This window comes from Sinocyclocheilus anshuiensis, unplaced genomic scaffold (genome assembly GCF_001515605.1).
Source record: "Sinocyclocheilus anshuiensis isolate Anshui unplaced genomic scaffold, SAMN03320099.WGS_v1.1 scaffold477, whole genome shotgun sequence".
NCBI classification, from domain to species: domain Eukaryota; kingdom Metazoa; phylum Chordata; class Actinopteri; order Cypriniformes; family Cyprinidae; genus Sinocyclocheilus; species Sinocyclocheilus anshuiensis.
In genome coordinates this window covers 2,113,636-2,135,273 of record NW_015536549.1, presented here as the reverse complement: position 1 = coordinate 2,135,273, position 21,638 = coordinate 2,113,636, and the positions used below count along the sequence as shown (strand labels likewise).

At 38.1% G+C, this 21,638-nt stretch overlaps 3 protein-coding genes across 3 annotated transcripts in view; all 3 read left to right on the top strand.

The window, feature by feature from the left end:
* Nucleotides 1-2,072, top strand: part of LOC107699619 (torsin-1A-like) — a 4,362-nt gene extending 2,290 nt beyond the window's left edge. Inside the window, exons 3-6 of the mRNA XM_016500940.1 lie at nucleotides 85-350; nucleotides 836-1,011; nucleotides 1,203-1,327; nucleotides 1,511-2,072. Coding sequence (XP_016356426.1) covers nucleotides 85-350; nucleotides 836-1,011; nucleotides 1,203-1,327; nucleotides 1,511-1,758 — 815 coding nt within the window. The 3' untranslated portion in view covers nucleotides 1,759-2,072. The remainder of the gene's footprint in view (nucleotides 1-84; nucleotides 351-835; nucleotides 1,012-1,202; nucleotides 1,328-1,510) is intronic.
* Nucleotides 2,073-4,082: 2,010 nt separating this feature from the next.
* LOC107699587 (calreticulin-like) lies at nucleotides 4,083-9,216 on the top strand. Its single transcript, XM_016500896.1, has 10 exons — nucleotides 4,083-4,142; nucleotides 4,245-4,359; nucleotides 4,729-4,830; nucleotides 5,796-5,999; nucleotides 6,125-6,219; nucleotides 6,320-6,529; nucleotides 6,762-6,875; nucleotides 7,369-7,512; nucleotides 7,599-7,691; nucleotides 7,790-9,216. The coding sequence occupies exons 2-10, from the start codon at nucleotides 4,266-4,268 to the stop codon at nucleotides 8,006-8,008; spliced, it is 1,275 nt and encodes a 424-aa protein (XP_016356382.1). The 5' UTR covers nucleotides 4,083-4,142; nucleotides 4,245-4,265; the 3' UTR covers nucleotides 8,009-9,216.
* A 4,716-nt stretch (nucleotides 9,217-13,932) lies between these two features.
* The window catches only part of LOC107700384 (epidermal growth factor receptor substrate 15-like), a 28,526-nt gene continuing 20,820 nt past the window's right edge, over nucleotides 13,933-21,638 (top strand). The window contains exons 1-8 of the mRNA XM_016502019.1: nucleotides 13,933-13,997; nucleotides 16,691-16,732; nucleotides 19,241-19,330; nucleotides 19,574-19,621; nucleotides 19,725-19,820; nucleotides 20,002-20,064; nucleotides 20,221-20,346; nucleotides 20,672-20,731. Of these exons, the coding sequence (XP_016357505.1) occupies nucleotides 13,971-13,997; nucleotides 16,691-16,732; nucleotides 19,241-19,330; nucleotides 19,574-19,621; nucleotides 19,725-19,820; nucleotides 20,002-20,064; nucleotides 20,221-20,346; nucleotides 20,672-20,731 (552 nt within the window). The 5' untranslated portion in view covers nucleotides 13,933-13,970. The remainder of the gene's footprint in view (nucleotides 13,998-16,690; nucleotides 16,733-19,240; nucleotides 19,331-19,573; nucleotides 19,622-19,724; nucleotides 19,821-20,001; nucleotides 20,065-20,220; nucleotides 20,347-20,671; nucleotides 20,732-21,638) is intronic.

Genomic DNA, 21,638 nt, shown 5'->3' with positions numbered 1-21,638 from the left:
ATGGAATAGTCTGAACATTTTTTGAAATTTATTTTTTTTTTTTTTTTTTTTTCCTTGACATATGCTTATCAATTAATATTTCAGGATTGGAAAGAGATCTAGAGATGAAGCTCCATGGGCAGCACCTGGCCCAGTCTGTGATTCTGAAAGCCATTCAAGGCTTCATCAAAAACCCTGAGTCCAACAAACCACTGACTCTGTCCTTTCATGGCTGGTCTGGAACAGGCAAGAACTTTGTGGCCCGGCTAGTAGCGGACAACCTGTACCGGGATGGTATAAAGAGTGAATGTGTGCGTTTGTTCATTGCCCCTTTCCACTTCCCTCACGAGAGATTGGTGGATGTGTACAAGGTGAGCAAAGTTTCAATGGTTAACATCCACATGGCTGCCCAGGTCATTTGATCTGATTCAGCCGTCATTTGTTGATTTATTTTACCTTTTACAAACAAATAAGTATTTGGTTACATTGTAATGTTACACATTAGTATAATATTTGCTATTTGTACTATAATCTGCTTGGATGTATTAGCTTGAAAAAACTAAATCCAATGCAGTTCACGTAGGCAGGGGTCCAATACAATCACTTTATTTGGGCTTCTCGGGAACATTTATTGGACGACTGCCATTAAATGCCAAAGCTTTGTGGTATGATTATGCAATTTAACCTTGATATACTTGGATAGTTCAGTTAGAAAACCTGATTCAGCGAACAGAGAAATGACACTGTGTACAATTGATTGATTTCTTTCCAAATTCTGAAATATGCACGTACATGTTAGTGAATCCTGAGCTTTACGATCAGTATTTAGTATTTGTGTGGGTTTGTTTGCGACCAGGGCCAGCTAAGAGAAGCCATTCGAGACATGGTCCTGCGATGCCCACAGACTCTCTTTATCTTTGATGAGGCAGAAAAGCTTCATCCAGGACTCATCGACGCCATAAAGCCCTATATGGACCACTATGATAATGTGGATGGGGTCAGCTATAGGAAAGCCATATTTCTGTTCTTAAGGTTGGTATGTTCTTAACAGATGGCTTCATACAGCCATAAGTTGTCAAGTGAACCCATTTGTGTTGGAGTTCTTAAGCAATGTTTTCCTCTAAACACACTGTAGGTTTACTTACAGAATGCATGCAGAATCTGAAAATGATCCAATTAAACAACTAAAAATGAATTGCTGTTTCCATAATGTCATGCTTTAGCAATATCGGTGGTGGTGCCATCAATGAGGTGGCACTGGATTTCTGGCACTCAGGACAGAATAGGGAAGATATCGGCATGGAAGACTTGGAACATCTTCTGCGTGCTGAAGCCATGGAGGCAGAAGGTACCAGCACACAGTCAACCATATCATAACATTCTTTTAAATCTAATTGCTAAATGTTTGACAAATGTCTCAGAGATGTTGCATATTTAAATTCATACATACATGCACCTATATGTCTTTAGTCTGTGGTTTTCACTATAAATGTTATCATTCGTGTTCTCAATTTACTTTTTACCTTTGCAGGAGGTTTTGCTCAGAGTGAGCTCATGTCAGGACATCTGATTGACTTCTTTGTACCATTCTTGCCGCTGGAGTACCGGCATGTGAAACTGTGCGCACGTGATGCATACGCAGCTCGTGGCCTTCAGCCGGATGAGGGGACGCTGGATGAAGTGGCTAAAGCCATGCTGTACGTTCCTAAAGAGGAGAAACTCTTCTCTGCACAGGGCTGCAAATCCATTCCTCAAAGGATCAATTTCTTTCTACCATAACGGAGCATAACATAAGATCAGTGACATTAAAGAAACACAGAGTATACTTGAATGAAGCAGAAATGACTGCTGATATCTGAAATGCAAATGCAAACAATGCAGAAAAAACTTCATATATAGAGTTGCAACTCTATATCTTACACTCTGAGAGTCAGGACAGGGAGAGAGGGGTTTGCTTGTGACAAACCCTACTGAAATTATATTTTTAAGAACTTTTTATTTACATCTATCTTATCTGCTTCTCCCAAGCAATGTTACAGTTTAAAAAAAACTGCATTTACAGTAATGCACTTACAATGGAAGCCTCTTAATCAAGCAAGCAAAACCACAGTGTTTAAGTTTAAAAAAAAAAAAAATGTACAGTTAAAAGGGAGTTGCTGTTCACAACCTTTTTTTACTTTCATAATATGTATTTCTGAGCAAAGCAGGATATTCAATAGAAAAATGAATTGATTGGATCTGCTAGGCTTTCCTTGTAAGTATATCGTTGTCAATTGAGTTTTAGTTTTCACAAACTAAAAGGCCATTTTAAATGATTTTCGACCATATGCCACTAAGCAGATCCATTTTTCTTTAACCTCGGATATATCTATTAGTTGCCGTTTAAGAACTTTGCATATTTTTGGCATTTCAATCATTGTCTGCATTGAAGATCATATTTCAAAACTTATGTAACAATTTAAAAAAATCTTGTATTTAATATATTTATTGTATACTTTATTGTGTCATGTATATTTAAAGGTTACAATCTCTTTAAATGTTACAAAACTAGTTAGATGTTGTATGTGGTTTTTGTTTATTGATATTTCAGTTGTGAACACATTCTGATATAAAAATGTGAAAATGATTCATTGTTGGGAAAGAAGTAAAGATGTGCTATTGAAATGGTAGATTATGAAGATAGAAAAAAAGCTAGTGTTAGGCTTGACAAACATGATATTGAAGGAATCATTGCATTACAATTGAGACTTGATGTAATGCACTTTTTTCACATAGGCCAGTATGCATTTTTCTGTAGTTTGCCAATTTATCAGATCTGATTTTATTCACTGTATTCAGTTGTCAGCTAGTGACGTGCATCTTTGACAAATTCCTTGCTAATAGTAGCATAAGCTTTTTGATTTTTGCTTGTCAGCTCTGATAATGTTTACTGAAAACTAACTTGAAGTTGTGCTTGAACATCACTAAAGGTTTGATGGATGAACCATTTTATGCCACCAGCTAAAATTCTAAACTTTTGTAAGGGCTTTGTCTACAAATAAAAATCAGCCAAGTGATGCCAAATGCTGGGATTTTTTTGTTAACAGCATTTTTAAAATGAAATGACTAAACATTCAGTTTTCTTCTTAGGGTTTGGCTTAGTGCTGTTTGTTATTATTAGTTGAGCAAGCTTAAATTCTGCATTTCCATTTCCCATTGATATCACAGACACCAGTGGGAAATGGCATTGTTACTGATATTTATCTAATGTAAGAGAAAGAGAAATCAAATATGTTGTGCCAAGCTCTCAAACTCTTAACTTGATATCTCAATCTAGATTTTGCAAACCACTAAACCACTTGCTTGGTTTAATAAATTGCAGTGAAAATAAAAATCCATTACATTAACATGTAATCTTATTCTTGAACAATTTCACACCTAAACTATCAGTGAAACAGCTTTAGATCCCTACTCTTCTTGAGCGAATATTATTTCGAATCTGGTCGGATCTTTTTAATTGAACGGGCTGAACCTGCTTCACAAGCCGATCTGAATTATTCACGAATAGAACTGAACAATTCGTTCGCGAATCGAGCGGAAGCAGTTTTCGAGACACAATTCACTAATCGAACCAAACACCATCTCTTTAATAACCAAATATCAGAAATATTACATTCACAACTTTATTGTAAGACCGCTTAATTAACATATATGACACAGATTTGGTTGTATAGCATTTTATTAAAACGTGCAAAAAGCCAGTAACGCCGTAATTAATAAAACTTAATAAAAAACCGGTTTAACCGGTTTTATAATCTGAAAAAGAGTAATATGTATATACATATGGCTTTAATGAAAGATTTTAGATCATGTAATTAATATACCACTGACTGCCTGATGTCAGGGACCACGTAAGAACGTATTAGAACCACTGAATCAGTTTTTCGAACCGGTTAATTGAACCGATTCGCGGAAATTAGTCTTCTCATCACTAGTGTCTGCCAAACGCGTGGTCAGCTGGCATTGGCCAGAAAGGACGTTCCCATGGCATTCCGCAAATGATCTGATTGGCTGATCGGTGTGACGCTATCGTCTCCAGCTACCGTCCAATCAGAGCCAGCCATCTGTTCCCAGTCTAGACGCGAGACTGTGCGAAAGATAACAGCGCACAGTGATTTCTGCAGGCATGTGAAGAGCCAAACAGAGCTCATTATATACATATTCAAGTCTCATATTTCTTATTAAATCAATTTCTTTATATTTTAATATTCTATCTCCCTTAAAAGGGTATATATTTTACTGCAAAGATGACAGCGTTATCTCTACTCTTTATGGCCGTGTTCATCGCTTTAATAACTGCAGAATCATCTGTTTATTTCCGAGAGCAATTTGAAGACGGTGGTAAGTTTAAAGCATTTGTGTTTTTATGCTTTTTGAATGCAATTTATGCTTTCTGTGGCTTTCGAGCATGTGATGGAGTCACCATAGACTTGATTTTATATGTGATGGATTCACTATATACATTTTTAATGGCTTCGCAGCAATGGTGTGTTGCATTCATTAAGTAATAATAATAATAATAATTTAAAAATCTTAGTCGGTTTAGATAGTGGTTATCTTATAACAAATAGTCAAGGCAGCATGGATGAATGATATGGTCAAAGTAGCAAACGTCCTTGATTTAATCTGATATTACTCATAATTATAAATATATACATGCTAATGATAATGCTTTTAATTTCATATTTATGTCACACATGCACATTTCAGACACCTGGAGGAGCCGATGGGTGGAATCCCAGCATAAATCAGACTACGGCAAGTTTGTGCTCTCTGCAGGCAAATTTTATGGTGATGCTGAGAAAGATAAGGGTGAGTGTTGCTTTATATATGTCATGCTCCAGATAACTGACACCGGTTTGTTTGAATTTGGGGTTTCCTCAGTTTTGCATTATTTTATGCACTGAATAATATGCCAGGGGAGGGCTACTGTCTGTGACATCATTCCCTCTGCTCTTCTGAGCTGCAGGCATGTAATAACACCATCTGATATTTACTATGTTTCAAAACATTACAAAACCACGTGTACTCTAGGGCCCAGTAACCCTGGCACAGACTAAATTTAGTCCCATTTTTGTCTAACTTTGTGCTTTGCTGAGGTTGAGGAATATAGTATGCCTTAAAGACAGTGTGAAATGAAAAATATAAATGTATATAATTAAAATATATATTTGAGGCCATATGTATCTAATTTACTTTAAGCAGATTTGTTTTTATTTCACATTCAAAATTAGCAGTCTTTCAAAAAAAAAAAGGACCAAAAATATTGATGATTTGATTTTTCTCTAATATTTCTTGTTGTAGAATTTTAAACTTGTACCTTTTTTATGAAAGCGGTAGCATTAAAGTGGCTATTATAACGGAGTAAATATGTAAAATGTTTTGATGATTGAATGTGTGTTCCTCCTACTTTGTCTCTTTTAACATTTATATTTGTTTTCATTGCCTTCAAATTACACATTGTTTGAAGGACAAAGTTGGATAGAATGTGAAAACAATTCTGTAAATAATGGATTAAAAATTGTATTTTTAATTAAAATTATTCTATTTTTAATAATGATTTTTAAAAAATTATTATATCTGATTAATCAAAGAAAGAAACCAATTAATCGATTTTTGGATTTTTCTATCTGATTAATCAAAGAAACAGTTGACAGAATAATTGATTATCAAAATAATCATTAATTGTAGCCTTACTCATCAGATGATTTCTATGGGGATTTTAATAACTGAAAAGTTATTAAAAGTTGCTCAGATATCTTATTGTAAACTTGCAGGTCTTCAGACCAGTCAGGATGCTCATTTCTACGCGCTGTCATCCCGCTTCGCTGATTTCAGCAACAAGGATCAGCCCCTCGTGATCCAGTTCACTGTAAAACATGAGCAGAGCATTGACTGTGGTGGAGGCTACATCAAACTTTTCCCATCAGACCTCAAACAGGAAGATATGCATGGAGACTCCACATATAATATCATGTTTGGTGAGCATCTTAATAACCACTTTACTGATGAACATCTTAAATCTGATGTGAAATTGGACATGTATCAAAACATTTTGTGCTTTTGGACACACAGGATGATTTAATTAGTATTTTATCACTTCCAGGTCCTGACATCTGTGGCCCTGGCACTAAGAAAGTACATGTAATCTTCAATTACAAAGGCAAAAATCATTTGATCAACAAAGACATTAGATGCAAGGTAATCCTATTGTTAATTTATTGATTGATTTATTTTTTGTCCCATAATGCACCATGGCACCAGTTCTACAAGTTCATATACCATGTATTTTATCATCCAGGATGATGAATACACCCACTTATACACGTTAATTGTCAATCCTGACAACACTTATGAAGTCAAGATTGATAATAAGAAGGCAGAGTCTGGATCTTTGGAAGAAGACTGGGACTTCCTGCCTCCCAAAAAGATCAAAGATCCCGAAGCGAAAAAACCTGAGGACTGGGACGAGAGGGAGAAGATCGACGACCCTGATGACAAGAAACCAGAGGTAAGGCCTTGTTGTTCGTCCAGAAACCAAAGAGATTCTTTCTCTTGTTTGTCGCAAAACAGATTAACTTTATAAACCACTATTTGGGGTAGATATGCAAAGATCACCAAGTAAATTGTTTCATTTGCTGGATTTCCTGTAGCTTAACAGCTGTTCTGATATAAAGTATAAAATTATGTGTCATCTTCATCTCGGCTTGTCTGATATCATCTTTGTCTGTGTGTTTCTGTAGGACTGGGACAAACCCGAGAACATCCCTGATCCTGATGCCAAGAAGCCTGATGACTGGGACGATGAGATGGATGTGGAGTGGGAGCCGCCCATGGTCACCAATCCTGAATACAAGGTACTGACATTTCTTTAACTGTGGTTTCTTTAACGGCCATAGCGACAGATCTTTTCTTTTTTTATGCACTGTGACATACATCAGAGTAAAACCGATTATCGTAAGTAATAAATGTTAGGAAGGGTAGTTCAGTCCATCAGTTGTTGATTGGATGGAGGCAGAGCTGAAAGTAAGCTTGAGGTCGATTGTGAGAAATGGTGGGTTTATGCAGATTGGAGAAGCTTGGCGTACATCACCAGAGAGAAGTCTGTCATTTCACTGGAAGTGACTAATTAAGAGACAAATTACAAAAATGAAACATATAGACTACATGGATGAATTGTTCACAATAAGATCAATAACATGCATTTAGAACATGTATATGGTCAATTTAAATTTCATGCTGGCTTTAATATTGAACAAAGATGCAGATAATACCTAAAAACATTGTTTTGTCACAATGAATACTGGGTCTGTTTGCTGTTTCCCAAATTCAATTTTTAATCTTTTCAAGGGTGAGTGGAAACCCCGCCAGATTGACAATCCTGCTTACAAGGGGAAATGGGTGCACCTTGAGATTGATAACCCGGAGTACATCGCTGACAACGAAATCTATAAATACGATAGCGTCGGAGTGATTGGACTGGACCTGTGGCAGGTAGCAATTTGCTTTGTGTCTCAAGGACAGTTACAGTTTTCAAATATTTAATAACTGTTTATTGACATGTTTTAAACCACCTTTAGGTGAAGTCTGGCACAATTTTTGACAGCTTCCTCATTACCAACGACCCCAAGCTGGCAGAAGAGGTTGGCAATGAGACTTGGGGTGCCACAAAGGTATGCTTCTTCAATTATTATCTCTCTATCCTAAATAATTTTTCACTTAATTGTAATTTTGATAAAATTTCTCATTTTGATGTTTTTGTTCCTCTCAGGATGCTGAGAAGAAGATGAAGGGAAGTCAAGAAGAAGAAGAAAGAAACAAGCATGAGGAAGAGGAAAAGACAAGAAAGGAGGAGGCAAAGGATAAAGAGGAAGATAAAGATAAGGAAGAGGAAGAAGAGGAGGAGGAGGAAGAGGACGAAGAAGAAGAGGAGGAGGAGGAGGAGGAGGAAGAAGAGGAAACCGACTCTAAACTCAAAGACGAGTTGTAGATTTCAACAGGAACTTGTGACTAATGGGATATAATGCAGAGAACTGGACTAATGCTGGACATTCCTTTTTGTTGTGTGTAGGATGATTCCGGCAGGATTTTTTTGTCCCGTTCCACTACTACAAACCTATTTATAGATTAACTTTTTTCATAATTTTCATTTGCATGATGTCAAGCAAAGTCCCAAGCATTTTCATTCAGGCAGGGTTGAAGGGAGCCAACATAGTGTGAGATATGATCCATAAAAATGTAACGCTCATGTTTACAAATGTCAGATATCCTTTTTGCTAAGCAATTCTGTGACATGAAACATAACAGTCATCAACTGGTAGCTACAATACTCAGACACTAGAATAATTACCTCAAAAAAACATTAACTTTATCTAGTTTGTTGATAATGTGGAGCAGTTTTAAGGTACTGTTGCCACCATTTTGTTTCAATTTCACTTCTGTTACAGGATATACCGAGTTGTTTAGATAGATGCCATCTCATCTACAGCATTTTGGCTTGACACAGTTTTGTGTGTGTATGTTGGGTTTGCGAGAGAGTCCTCACTTTATTGCATGTTTCGTCTTAACTCAAACCTCAAATTCATAACCTCTTACTCGCTCTCAATGTCAATCTATCAGTGACCAGGTTAAAATCATGGTTGTGTACTTTCCTAAACAGACTCTGGATCTCACAAGCTGATACAGTTTTGATCTGGCCTTGGTCAGCAAGCAAATTCTGATACACCTGGTTTCCCAAAAATTGAAATGAAGAATTGAAATGAGAAAACTCTTGTGTGTGTTTGCTTTGGTTCTTTTCAGTAACTGAATTACTGATTGATTTAATTTGGCAAATGTGGTAATCAGGCCCTAAATCTGTGGAGTGTGGAAAAATGGAAAGCTTGTGAGATTTCAAGGGTGTTACGAGGAAAGTTCCATAGCTATTCTAGTAACACTTCTGCTCTCCAACAGAGATTTCACAGCCATTGTGAATATTGCACTGCTATACAGCGTCAATCAGATACTTCTCCCAGCAAAATAGATTGTGACCTTTTTTTTAAAGATATATTTTGTACTTTTTGTGTTTGAAGGACATTCCTTGACATATTGAGAAGAAAAGCTCTGGTATCAAAGTTGCGGTCCAATAATAAAACTACAAAAAGAGTAATGTTTTGACTAGTTTTTGAGAGCATTAACTAAATAAATTATTACCAGCACATGTGGCAGTCCTCTATTCCAGGGATTCCTGTTTTTTTTGTTTTGTTTTTTTGTTTTTGTCAGCTGAGTCAATAGCCGGGTTTCCATCCAAAGTTGCAAATTTAACTTATGCACAAAATTTGAATATCGCATTAAACGTGTGAATGATCACCGTTTCCATCCAACGAGTCAAAGAGAACAAAATCGTCACTTCCTGATAAACTGGCATTAAATATCACTAGGAAAAGTAGCATATATATATATATATATATATATTACTTGCGACTCGAGCGAGCAGACGAAACAATAGGTTATTCTCATAACCCCGGTTCTCGGAAACATTGAATGGAGAGATCCACCAATGGGAAGGGCATCCGTACCTGACCTCTGCAGAAGCATCCAATTGCACCAAGTCTGGCTAGACAGATAGAAGCATGCAGCCAATGCCCGGTAAGGCCCCAACCCCATACCTGAGAGCATATAAGGCCTGTATGTGCTGCTGTTCTCCAGTAAGTATATTCACTTCTCATGCAGCAAGCGGGACAAAGCTGGTGGATCTCTCCACTTGATGTTTCAGAGAACCGGGGTTACGACAGTAACCTATTGTTCTCTTTCATCATCTCATGTTCGAGATCCACCTATGAGAGAGACATGGACAGTTCCCCGATTGCCCAATACACTCACAGTGAGGTTCTGTAAGCCAGAGAAAGATGGTCGCCCCAAGGAGGTGGTGCCTGACACATTCCGTAATCACGCACCTGGCAACCCTGACGCGCACATATAACTGCTGTGCACATACAGGACATGAAACATGTATGGGGTACACACATGTAAATAAACCCAACAACACATATATAAACACCCAGGCAAGAATGTACTGTAAATACATGCTTGTTGATATGAATGTGCGTGGCTTGCTGGCCCATTCACCCTATGTTTCTTTATTACAATGTGTAATTGGAAAGGAAAAAGGAAGGTAACAAGGAGGGGCTATGAAGACCCCACCCCTAAAACAGAATATGCTTCCGAGATTTTGGTGACATCCAGTCGATAGTAATGCACAAACGTATAGGGAGAATCTGGGGGCTGCACTCCCTTCGATTCATATGCCAAAGTGCCACTCCAACACCTCCGATGTGAAAGCCGGATTAGGCTTAAAGAAAACCTTATCTCCGCTAAGAGAGAATTTGGTGCACGAGGAATGCACAGAGAGTGCATGTAGCTCATTGACACGTTTAGCTGATGCCAAGGCCAAGAGCAAAGCTGTCTTGAAGGACAGGAGCTTTAGGGAAATACTTCCCAGGGGCTCAAAAGGATACTGAGACGGAATCTCCAGCACGATGGAGAGGTCCCATTCAGGAACAGTTCTCCTGATGACTGGCAAAGAACCAAATATTACAAGTCAAAGAAAACAAAATCATCACTTCCTGATAAAATGGCATCAAATATCACTAAGAAAAGAAGGAGAAGCCACTGAATATAATCATTTTTATATATAATAAATTACTTGCGCCTCTAGTGAGCAGATGAAATAATAGGTTCCTGTCATAACCCCGGTTCTCTGAAATATTGAATGGAGAGATCCTATGGGAAGGGCATCCGTACCTGACCTCTGCAGAAGCATCCCTTGGAGAGGTCCCATTCAGGAACAGTTCTCCTGATGACTGGCAAAGAACGACGGGCACCCTTCATAAATCTGCGGATTAGAGGATGCTGCCCGACTGTTGAGCCATCAAAGCCCACATGACAGGAAGAAATAGCCACCCGGTAGACCATAATTGTGGAAAAGGACCAGCCTTTATCCATAAGGTCTTGTAGGAAACACAAAATATCAGCAGCTGAGCCCCAATACGATGTGAGACCACGCCCGTCACACCACCCTTCAAACACTTGCCACATAAAACCATATAAGGACCGTGTATAAATGGCCATGGCATTCTGTATAGTAGCAACCATACTCGAGGTAAGCCCTAGTGTGATTAAGTTTGTCCTCTCATGGGCCAGGCCCAGAGAGCCACCCTGTCTGGGTGTGGGTGATAAATCTCCCTATGCTTGAGATAGGTCTGTGCGGAGGGGGAGGCGCCACGGCTGGGCAAATAACAGAGGGATTATCTCTGTCCCCCTCTGTAAAAATCACGTTCCAGGCCCCTCTCCCTCATCGGGCCCTTGGAATCATCCTAACATTCTGAAATTGTATTTCCTCAAAATGTTTGTTCAACACTCAGAGGTCCAAAATGGGGCGGAGAGAACCGTCCTTCTTGGGAACCAGGAAATAATGAGAATAAAATCCATGATTTATCAGACTCGGGGGCACCACCTGAATCATTCCCTTTTCTAGGATGGAAGAGATTTCTTCTTTCAGAATGTCAGCGGCGTCCCATTGTAAATGTCCCTTTCCTGGTCGGTGGCGCACTGTGGAGCCAGCTACTCAATGTTGAGGCGAGCGGCAGCTTGTTCACACATGTCCAGGAGGATGGACTGGGGTAAGGTCACAGGGGCATTAGCCTGGGGAACGCCAGAAGAACGCCACAGGAACGCCAGAGGGCGGTATGGCCTCCGCGTCCTCTGTGACCCCGAGAAGACCCGCATCGTCATCATCGCCGGAACTGGCTGGTTTGTCGGCGAATGGGAGGTTGCCCGCAAAGATGTCCTCTTAGGGGAACGCACACTCTCAGAAATAAAGGTACAGCAGCTGTCACTGGGGTGGTACCTTTTCAAAAGGTACTTATTTGTACCTAAAGGTCCATTTTGGTACTTTAAAGGTACATATTGGTACTTAAAGTGTACATATTAGAACCTAATAGTTACAAAAGTGTACCTTTTGAAAAGGTACTGCCCCAGTGACAGCTGTTTATTTGTATTTATTTATTTAGCTGTTTATTTATTACCTTTATTTCAGAGAGTGCAGGATTGGGCTGGTCAGCCCAGTTAAGGGATGATGTGTCCCCCTTCCAAGTCAGAAAGGCCGAGCTTGACGCACTGAGTCGTGGAAACTTTAAGACAGCGTCGCTGGAGAACGCGAGAAGCGAATTTCAATTGGAGAACAGCGGTGCATGCAGGCCTTATATGCTCTCAGGTATGGGGTTGGGGCCTTACATTGGCTGCATGCTTCTGTCTGTCTAGCCAGACTTGGTGCAATTGGATGCTTCTGCAGAGGTCAGGTACGGATGCCCTTCCCATAGGTTGAACACGAGATGATGAAAGAGAACACAATAAATATGGTCATTGGTTTCAGAGGTGGATGCCTGCTGTTTAGGAACACAGTTGCGTAAGACAGTTCTGGGAGGCAATTATACAGAAATACTTTGACGGCAGACTTTGCCTGGGCATTTAAGAATGACCATAACAACATTTCAGATGCTGTGCAACGAGATCAGTCCGCTCCCATTATTCGCATTAGCCCTTTTTCGCACAAGTCAAAAACCACCTCAAGCGAGTGTAAAAAATATTTTTTTTTGCCTGAAATTTGGCATTTACATCACTTGTTTCTGATGCTTCAAAATGTGCATAATTACTTTACTCTTTGAAATATTAATCAATAATCTTATGAATATAATAAACGCATATACTTAATTTCACAGCATATATGTTCACTTGTGCACTTTGTAGAATATTGGTTTTCAGTTATGAGTAAAATAGGGCTGTGGTTAAAATTACATGTTGTGGTGTGGGGTGTGTGTGTGTGTTTTCATGTAAATCTAAGCTGTGTTTTGTCAAGTATAGGGGACTACACTTAAAATGAAGATGAAGACACGAGTTATGAATGTATTAATTCAAACAAAAATGAAAATAAAACCACTTAATGTCAAATAAAATAAAAATGAAAAATAAATGGACAAATTTAAAACTGTTTAATTAATCTTTTAAGATACAGCAGCTTTAGAATTTCAACAAAATGTGAAAATTAACAACAAACCTTTTTTTTTTACACACAAATTGAAAACCTCCATTATAAAATTTCTAATCTAATGGAAAGGAGAAATTCTATTTTTTTCTGGAGTTTAGCACTACAAACTGAACACTTCATTGAGTCCTCATCCACTGATAATTCCCGCTCCAGGTTTTGTTTATCCTTCTGATCCACCGAGAACTCCAGTGTCTAGTTTTGCAGTGACATCGCTTGCTACCCACCGCCTGCAGATCCGTTGAATAATCCATCGCCGGGTTTTATTTAGCATCATTCCACAGAGCAATCCAGTACCAGGTTTTGTAGCATCCCTATATTGTCCATTGCCTATCAACGCAGGATGAACTAGTGGGAACAGAAACACTATGGCTGCCAGTCTCTCCTTGACTCAGGTAACCTCCCTTTTTACACAGATATAACACTCTCCAAACCACTTTCCAGCTCGTTTCATACGTCTGTCAGATCCGTTAAACTTTATTTTTGCGGTTTAGGGTGAAAAATGATCACACCCTGCTGTCTGATCGCAGCTGTTTAAAGTTGTTTTCAGCCATTTGCTTGGGCAGAGAAAAAGTTTCAGTGTGATCTTTTAGGCACTTGCGTAAGGGCGTAGTTTAGTGTGTCAGTGCTGGAGGCTGGATTAAATAAACTAAAGTTTATTTTTCCAGCTTTTGCTTCTGATCCACCGAGAACTCCAGTGTCTAGTTTTGCAGTGACATCGCTTGCTACCCACCGCCTGCAGATCCGTTGAATAATCCATCGCCGGGTTTTATTTAGCATCATTCCACAGAGCAATCCAGTACCAGGTTTTGTAGCATCCCTATATTGTCCATTGCCTATCAACGCAGGATGAACTAGTGGGAACAGAAACACTATGGCTGCCAGTCTCTCCTTGACTCAGGTAACCTCCCTTTTTACACAGATATAACACTCTCCAAACCACTTTCCAGCTCGTTTCATACGTCTGTCAGATCCGTTAAACTTTATTTTTGCGGTTTAGGGTGAAAAATGATCACACCCTGCTGTCTGATCGCAGCTGTTTAAAGTTGTTTTCAGCCATTTGCTTGGGCAGAGAAAAAGTTTCAGTGTGATCTTTTAGGCACTTGCGTAAGGGCGTAGTTTAGTGTGTCAGTGTCCTTGAGGCTGGATTAAATAAACTAAAGTTTATTTTTCCAGCTTTTGCGTGTCATGAGATCATCCAAATTTACTGTACTTTTTTTTAGATCAGCTTGTATTTTTACATGTCTCCGCTATGAACGTGTGAAAGTGCTTGTGAAATCATGTGTCTTTGCCTACATTAAAACTTAACAGAGGAGCAATGACGAATGCTCCTTCAATTTATGTCAAAATAACTCTTAAATTATAATATTAAGAACGTATTTCACTTATATCTGACATTGTTGTTTGGATTACTGGTGTGTTTTAGTGCGTTAAACTATGCTGGGTGTTTCTAGAGGCATTGAAAAAAGCAGCAGGAAGTTTTGCTTCACTGCTAGCTTTGCTTTTTCTCTTTTCATATATTAATAAATAGGAACTAGTCGTTATTGTATGCAAATGTGGCATGTACTATACTATTGCAGTCATATTTGTGTATTTTTCACTTTTGTGGACTTCATTATTCTACCCATAACAACTTTTTGCTTCTTATCTACAGTCTGTAAACTAATTAGCCAGCTAGCTAAAGCATTTGACACTCGCTAACTGGCTAAACAGATCATTAACCTTCAAAAAAGGTTATATGCGAGTAAAATCTGTCTTAATAATATCTTAATGAGTCAGAAATCTCAAACCAGATAAATATGAACTTATTTCCGATGTGTTCTTTGTGTATAGTGCAATATTAATGAAATAGCTTCAGTGACACTCGTACAGCTGTTCTTCTGTAAGAAAGGGCTTTGACAGCATATTCATTACATGCATAGTCACTTATAGCTGTTTTAATAGTCCAGAGGGATTCGTGCATTGATTAGGTTGATGGTCTAAAATGTTCCTCACTTTAGTTTCCGTGTTGTCTACTTTTGTTGCTTTAAGAATAACACTGTTCTCTAATGGCAGTGGTGGTTGTAGTGTTGACCACATGCAGCTGATGGTGTGCTCAGTTTTAGAAGCAAGGCGCACATGCATGAAATATGCATTGCAGCATTACCTCATCAAGAAGACTTTAGACGGAAGAAAGACATGTCTGATATGTCTTCGGTGTGTCTGGCTTTCTATGATTCCAGAAGGATAGGTTATGATTTGAGACATTGCAAGGAGGCATAGAACAACCATGAATCGATCCAGTGGGTCACCATGATCATATTCAAAATGTTGGTTTTTAGAATTTTTTTTTTTTTTCATTTAATATTTAATATTTTATGTGTTTGTTTTTACATTTTATTGAAAAAGTATAATTTCTATGAATCATTTAATGTTTCATAATATCATATTTGTAGCATTACTTTCACCACATTATTTCTGCAATTGTGATTTCTGTTTTTAAGCATTTGTAAATGCATCTTTTTGTAATATTTTTATTTAGCTTCTTTGTTGACTTTGCAGTGTAAAGACAGCATAACAGAAAGACAGATTAGGATGCCAAGATAATTTTGGTGATTTAGTTGATGGTATTTTTTGTTGTATGTTTAATCATGGTTTACTAAGTCTTTGCTTTGTAGGAGTGTGGTCATTTTAAGTAGAACATGCCAGAATAAGTTTCAGGAAATGAGTTGGAATCAGAACAGCCTGAAAGGCCAAAGTGGTTGGTGTTTTTTTTATTTTTTTTATAAAGAAGCACAACAAAAACTCCTACTCCTTTCTCAGCGGGGCAAGGAAATGTTTGGTGGCACTTTGCTGAATATTGTGTGCCAACATCGCATTAGCATGCACCAGTAACCACTTGATGGGAGACAGACAGAGCTGTTGAACTACAATTTAAAAAACAGTTGGGTTAGAACTTAGTCTAACATGGCCAGAAAAGCAATTTGATGCATCATGGTGATGCAGATGTCTGATGTGAAAGATCCTATGAGCTCCTAATAGCTTTTGATTGGCAGAGGGGTTGGTGTTTACTACAAAAAACATTTAACAATCATGATTTGGTCTCCGTAATGCATTTGAATTCACTTGATCCGTCCATATGTTATAAATTAGCCTTTTGGCCATGACTAAACCCGATGTCGATGGTTTGGCTTGAGGTCAGCTGCGCAAATGTGCGTTACTCTGCCCGACTTTTGTGAATCACAACTCAACAAAAGCTCAGTGTTTGTGTTGTGCACAGCAGAGAATGGCAGAAGACTTTAGATAGCCTCCGTTTATGTGTGAATGGGTGTATAATCAACATCTTTAAATACGACAAAGGTGTGTAAGTACTTGAAATGTTTTCACAATGCCATTTTATAAATGTTCACCTGGTTGCCAGATGGCTGTAACATTTCCTTCTCAGAGGCCGGAATGCATCAATGCTGCCAAGAAAGTCAACAGTTTAGAAGAAAATGCTGTTTAATTGGCTTATTTATGTCTTGATTAAAAGTTTCATCCGTATGACCTGTTTTAGAGAGAATAAACAATGTCTTCAGCTTGATTTTAACCAAGTTTTGTGTTATTTGGTTGCAGCTTTCAAGTGGGAATCCTGTCTATGAGAAATACTATCGACAGGTAAGCATTTAATCAGCTTTTTCTGTGTCATGTTTCGCTTTGGCATTATAGAGCACGTAGCGGAAGAAGAGAAATATAAACCTCACCGCACTGTCTGTTTGAGCTAAAAGCACTCTGAGGCTTCTGTCCCCCGTAAGTGTCTTTCTCTCAGTAAGAGGATGCCGCTATGAATTATTGATGACTTTTGCAAACCAAACAGGACATGGTGAGTGAAGCAGCTTGTTTGAACTAGCATTTGGTTTAAACATCTTACTACTGATTTCTCATTCGACTGAATCTCTCCAGCTAAGCAGCTGTGCATTGCATTGGTCCTGATTCATTTTTCAGATTGTGTTTGATTGTTAATTTCTTTTATATACAGTGTAATACACCTTAAAGGGTTAGTTCACCCAAAAATGAAAATTAGCCCACAAATTACTTACCCTCAAGCCATCCCAGGTGTATATGACTTTTTTCTTTCAGACGAATCCAGTCGGAGTTATATTAAAAATTGTCTTTGATCTTTCAAGCTGTTTAATGCCACTCAGCGGGTGTTGCATGCATCAGTCCAAAAGAAGTGAAATAAAAAGCGCCCATCCTTAAAAAAAGTGTCTCACACGGCTCCGGGGGGTGAACAAAGGCCTCCTGTAGCGAATCAATGCGTTTTTGTAAGAAAAATATCCATATTCAAAACGTAATAATCACTTTAATGTAGCTTGCGCCAACAGTTGTACACGGAAGCAGTTCCGGGCGGATGACCTCTGAGGTCAGCGCTGCACTCCTGTTAACAAACCAACGTTTGTTAACAGGAGCAAAGGAAGCAAAGTTTCCTTACTTTAGCAAAGGAAAACCAGTCTCCTCTTGGCTTATATCGAAATCCTCCGACATTCTTCTTTACATATCCTCATTTTGTACTTCTAATAAGTGACCGGTGTTTTGTTTTGACCTCTCCCCTGCGCTTCCGCGTGCGTCACTTCTGAGCGGCGCATGCGCAAAGCCGACCTCCATACGTCATCCGCCCGGAGCTGCTTCTGCTTAGAAACACTAATTCTTCCTGTAAAATGTGATTTGCATACTTGGTATTTACATAAAAAGTGGTACATGATATGAATGTGAATTATGAATTTATTTGGCACACACCCTTTTACTAAAAACACCATTGTGTGTCATCCTATAGTTATGAAGCAACAGTTTTTCATTTGACAGTCAGTAGTAGTATTTGTTTATAAACCATCAGTTCTAGAATATTTACTGAGAAATGCACAACCATTCAAAAGTTTTGGGTCCGTAAGATTTTTTTGTTTGTTTATTTAAAGAAATTAATATTTTTATTAAAGCCATATATAATGTTCCATAAGATTTCTGTTTCAAATAAATTCATTTGAACTTTCTAGTCATCAAAGAATTCTGAAAAATCATGAATTCCACAAAAATATTAGCAGCACAACTGTTTTCAACATTGATAATGATAAGGAATGTTTCTTGAGCACCAAATCAACGTATGTGACCCTGGACCACAAAACCAGTCTTAAGTCGCTGGGGTATATTTGTAGCAATAGCCAAAATTGTTACAAAATGATTGATTTTTCTTTTATGCCAAAAATCATTAGGACATTAAGTAAAGATGATGTTCCATGAAGATATTTTGTAAATTTCCTACTGTAAATATATCAAAACTTAATTTTTGATTAGTAATATGAATTGCTAAGAACTTAATTTGGACAAATTTAAAGGCGATTTTCTCAGTATTTTGATTTTTTTGCACCCTCAGATTCCAAATTTTCAAATAGTTGTATCTTGGCCAAATATCGTCCTATCCTAACAAACCATACATCAATGGAGAGTTTATTTATTCAGCTTTCAGAAGATGTATAAATCTCAGTTTCGAAAAATTTACCCTTATGACTGGTTTTGTGGTCCTGGGTCACATCTTAGAATTATATCTAAAGGGTCATGTGACACTGAAGACTGGAGTAATGGCTGCTGAAAATTCAGTTTGCGTCATAGGAATAAATTACACTTTAAAACAGAGTTTAGCTCCAACCCCAATTAGACACACCTGAACCAGCTAATCAAGCTCTTACTAGGCATGCTAAAAACTTCCCACCAGGTGTGTTGAGGCAAGTTGGAGCTAAACTCTGCAGGGCACCGGCCCTCCAGGACCGAGTTTGGGCACCCCTGCTTTAGCCAGTGTCCTGCAGAGTTTAGCTCCAACCCTAATCAAACACACCTGAACTAGCTAATCAAGGTCTTGCTAGGTATACTTGAATCTTCCAGGCAGGTGTGTTGAGGCAAGTTGGAGCTAAACTCTGCAGGGAACCGGCCCTCCAGGACCGAGTTTGGGCACCCCTGCTTTAAAATATATTCAGAAAGAAAATGGTTATTTTAAATTGTAATAATATTTCATAAAATTACAGTTTTTGCTGGCTTTTTGATCAAATAAATGCAGCCTTGTTGAGCATAAGAGACATTCAAAAACCTTACAGACCCCAAACTTTAAATAATTTTGTATGCTTTATTCCACTACAGGTAGATCCGTCCAGCAGTGGGCGTGTAGGAGCTGCTGATGCAGCCTTATTTTTAAAGAGATCTGGCCTTACAGACCTGGTCCTTGGCAAGGTAACATCAGTTAGCATGCCTCCAATATAGCAGTGTGGGAAATGCAAAGCAGTCAATTGATTGACGAGTGCTGGAAACATCAAGATGACTTAAATAGAAAACGATAGATGGTGTAATTTAATTACCTTCTTTATATTGCTGTATTGATTTTATGCAGTCTGTTGTGTTAGTTTTGTGTTACATTACACATTCTTTTTTAAAACATTTTTATGCTTATGTCTAATTTTCTTCTTTGTTCCACAGATATGGGACTTAGCAGATTCAGATTGCAAAGGCTCGCTAAACAAGCAGGTATTTTAAAAAGCATTAATATCAAGGTACAAAGAAAAAGTTGAGAGAAAAGTTGTTTGAGCAATACATTCTCAACTATATTTGTCTGTTTGTCGCTTCTCAGCAATTTTTTGTCGCCCTCCGTTTGGTGGCATGTGCTCAGAATGGATTTGAAGTGTCTCTTAAGAGCTTAAATGCTGCTGTCCCTCCCCCAAAGTTTGTAAGTCAGACCTTAACTTCCTCTTCCTCTTCACCAGATCAGGAAAATGACATCACGTTTCACCTCACAGTATAATTACCAGTGACTTAAAAGCTGCTGAGTTGGTGATTTTATTTGCTTATGTGGTGGAAACCGCTTTGTCTCTTGTGAATTAATGACTGTTCTTCTGCTTCCTGTCTAGCATGACACTAGCAGTCCTCTTCAGTTTGGCCCCGTGCCCACGGACTGCCCATGGGTTGTCAAGGTCAGATATCATCAATAGATTTTTGGTTATTTAGAATAGAGTTGCTAAATAAATGCTGTGATTAGAATTTGTCATAAATTAGATTGCACTTTCAGTTCAATGCACCAGTTACTTAATTGCTCATTTTTGAATGTTTGTGTGTTGCGTGTCATATAGGCAGAGGAGCATCTGAAATTCGATGCCATCTTCGACAGCCTCTCTCCAGTGGGTGGCATGCTCACGGGCGATAAGGTCAAACCAGTGCTCCTCAATTCTAAACTCCCTGTGGACGTTCTTGGCAGGGTAAGATGAGTGCGGTGACAGGCAGGTTTATAATGATGCAATGCAGGGTTTGAAGATACAACTTTTACCTCGTCTTTTATATAAAGGTGCATTTGTAGGCCTAACCACCAGGGTGCGTTCTTGAGCTGTAGCTTAAAAGTACTGTACTCGGGTCTTTTAAAAGGCGAAAACAAACAAAAACCTAAAGTTTAACTAAATTGATTTGAACTAAAATCCCACTTGAAAATGTATTAAAATCAAACTATGAGTAATTAATTCTGTAAATCAGTAATAGTGATTTAATTGACAGAATTGATCTGACATCTCATTGGAATGAATGTTATAGGTTTGGGAGCTCAGTGACATTGACAGAGATGGCATGCTGGACAAAGATGAGTTTGCTGTGGTGAGTTTTGTGACGTCAAACATAATAATTACTGTATTATTTGAGTATTATTTCTATACTATTATAATATTATTAATATTTTAAATTAGTTTTTTTTTTTTCATATTGTTAGTTTTAATTTTAATTTAATTTTAGGTTTTGGTAATTTTGTTATGTGCTTTTTCCGTTTTTATAATTTTTTTAAAATTTATATTTGGCCTTAAATTGTTTTTATTTCAGTTTCATTGTAGTAATTTTAGTACTTTAACTGAGGCATTTTATAGATAAGTTAGCTGCCACAACACTTTTAATTTTTCTTTAAGTTTTTGTCAGTTATAATATTTATATTTATATACACTACCGGTCAAAAGTTTGGGATCAGTCAGACTTGTAATGTTTTTTTAAAGAAGTCTCTTACGCTCATCAATGCTGAATTTATTTGATCAAACTGGTCTAAAGCCAATCTAAACAAGTCTAAACTGCAGCTAACCCCGTTTTGGCTGTTCCCATGTTTCTGTTTGGTTTTGCCATCATTAAGGAAAACATGACTCTGTTCTATCAGTTATGTCTATCACAAACTTGAGTCATAGTGTTTTTTTGTTTTTTTACCCATAAATGGTTTATTTGTATTCGTATATTTATATTTCAGCTTGCCTTCACCCTGTTTTTTACTTAGTTCAGGCTTTCATGAAAATGCTATGAGTTCAGATATTCGATGCAATAAATCTTGTTTCTTGTTTGTGAAAAACTGCCTTTTACACTACACCAGGGCTGTCCAAACTCGGTCCTGGAGGGCCGGTGTCCTGCAGATTTTAGCTCCAACTTGCCTCAACACACCTGACTGGAAGTTTCTATGCCTAGTAAGAGCTTGATTAGCTGGTTCAGGTGTGTTTAATTAGGGTTGGAGCTAAACTCTGCAGGACACCGG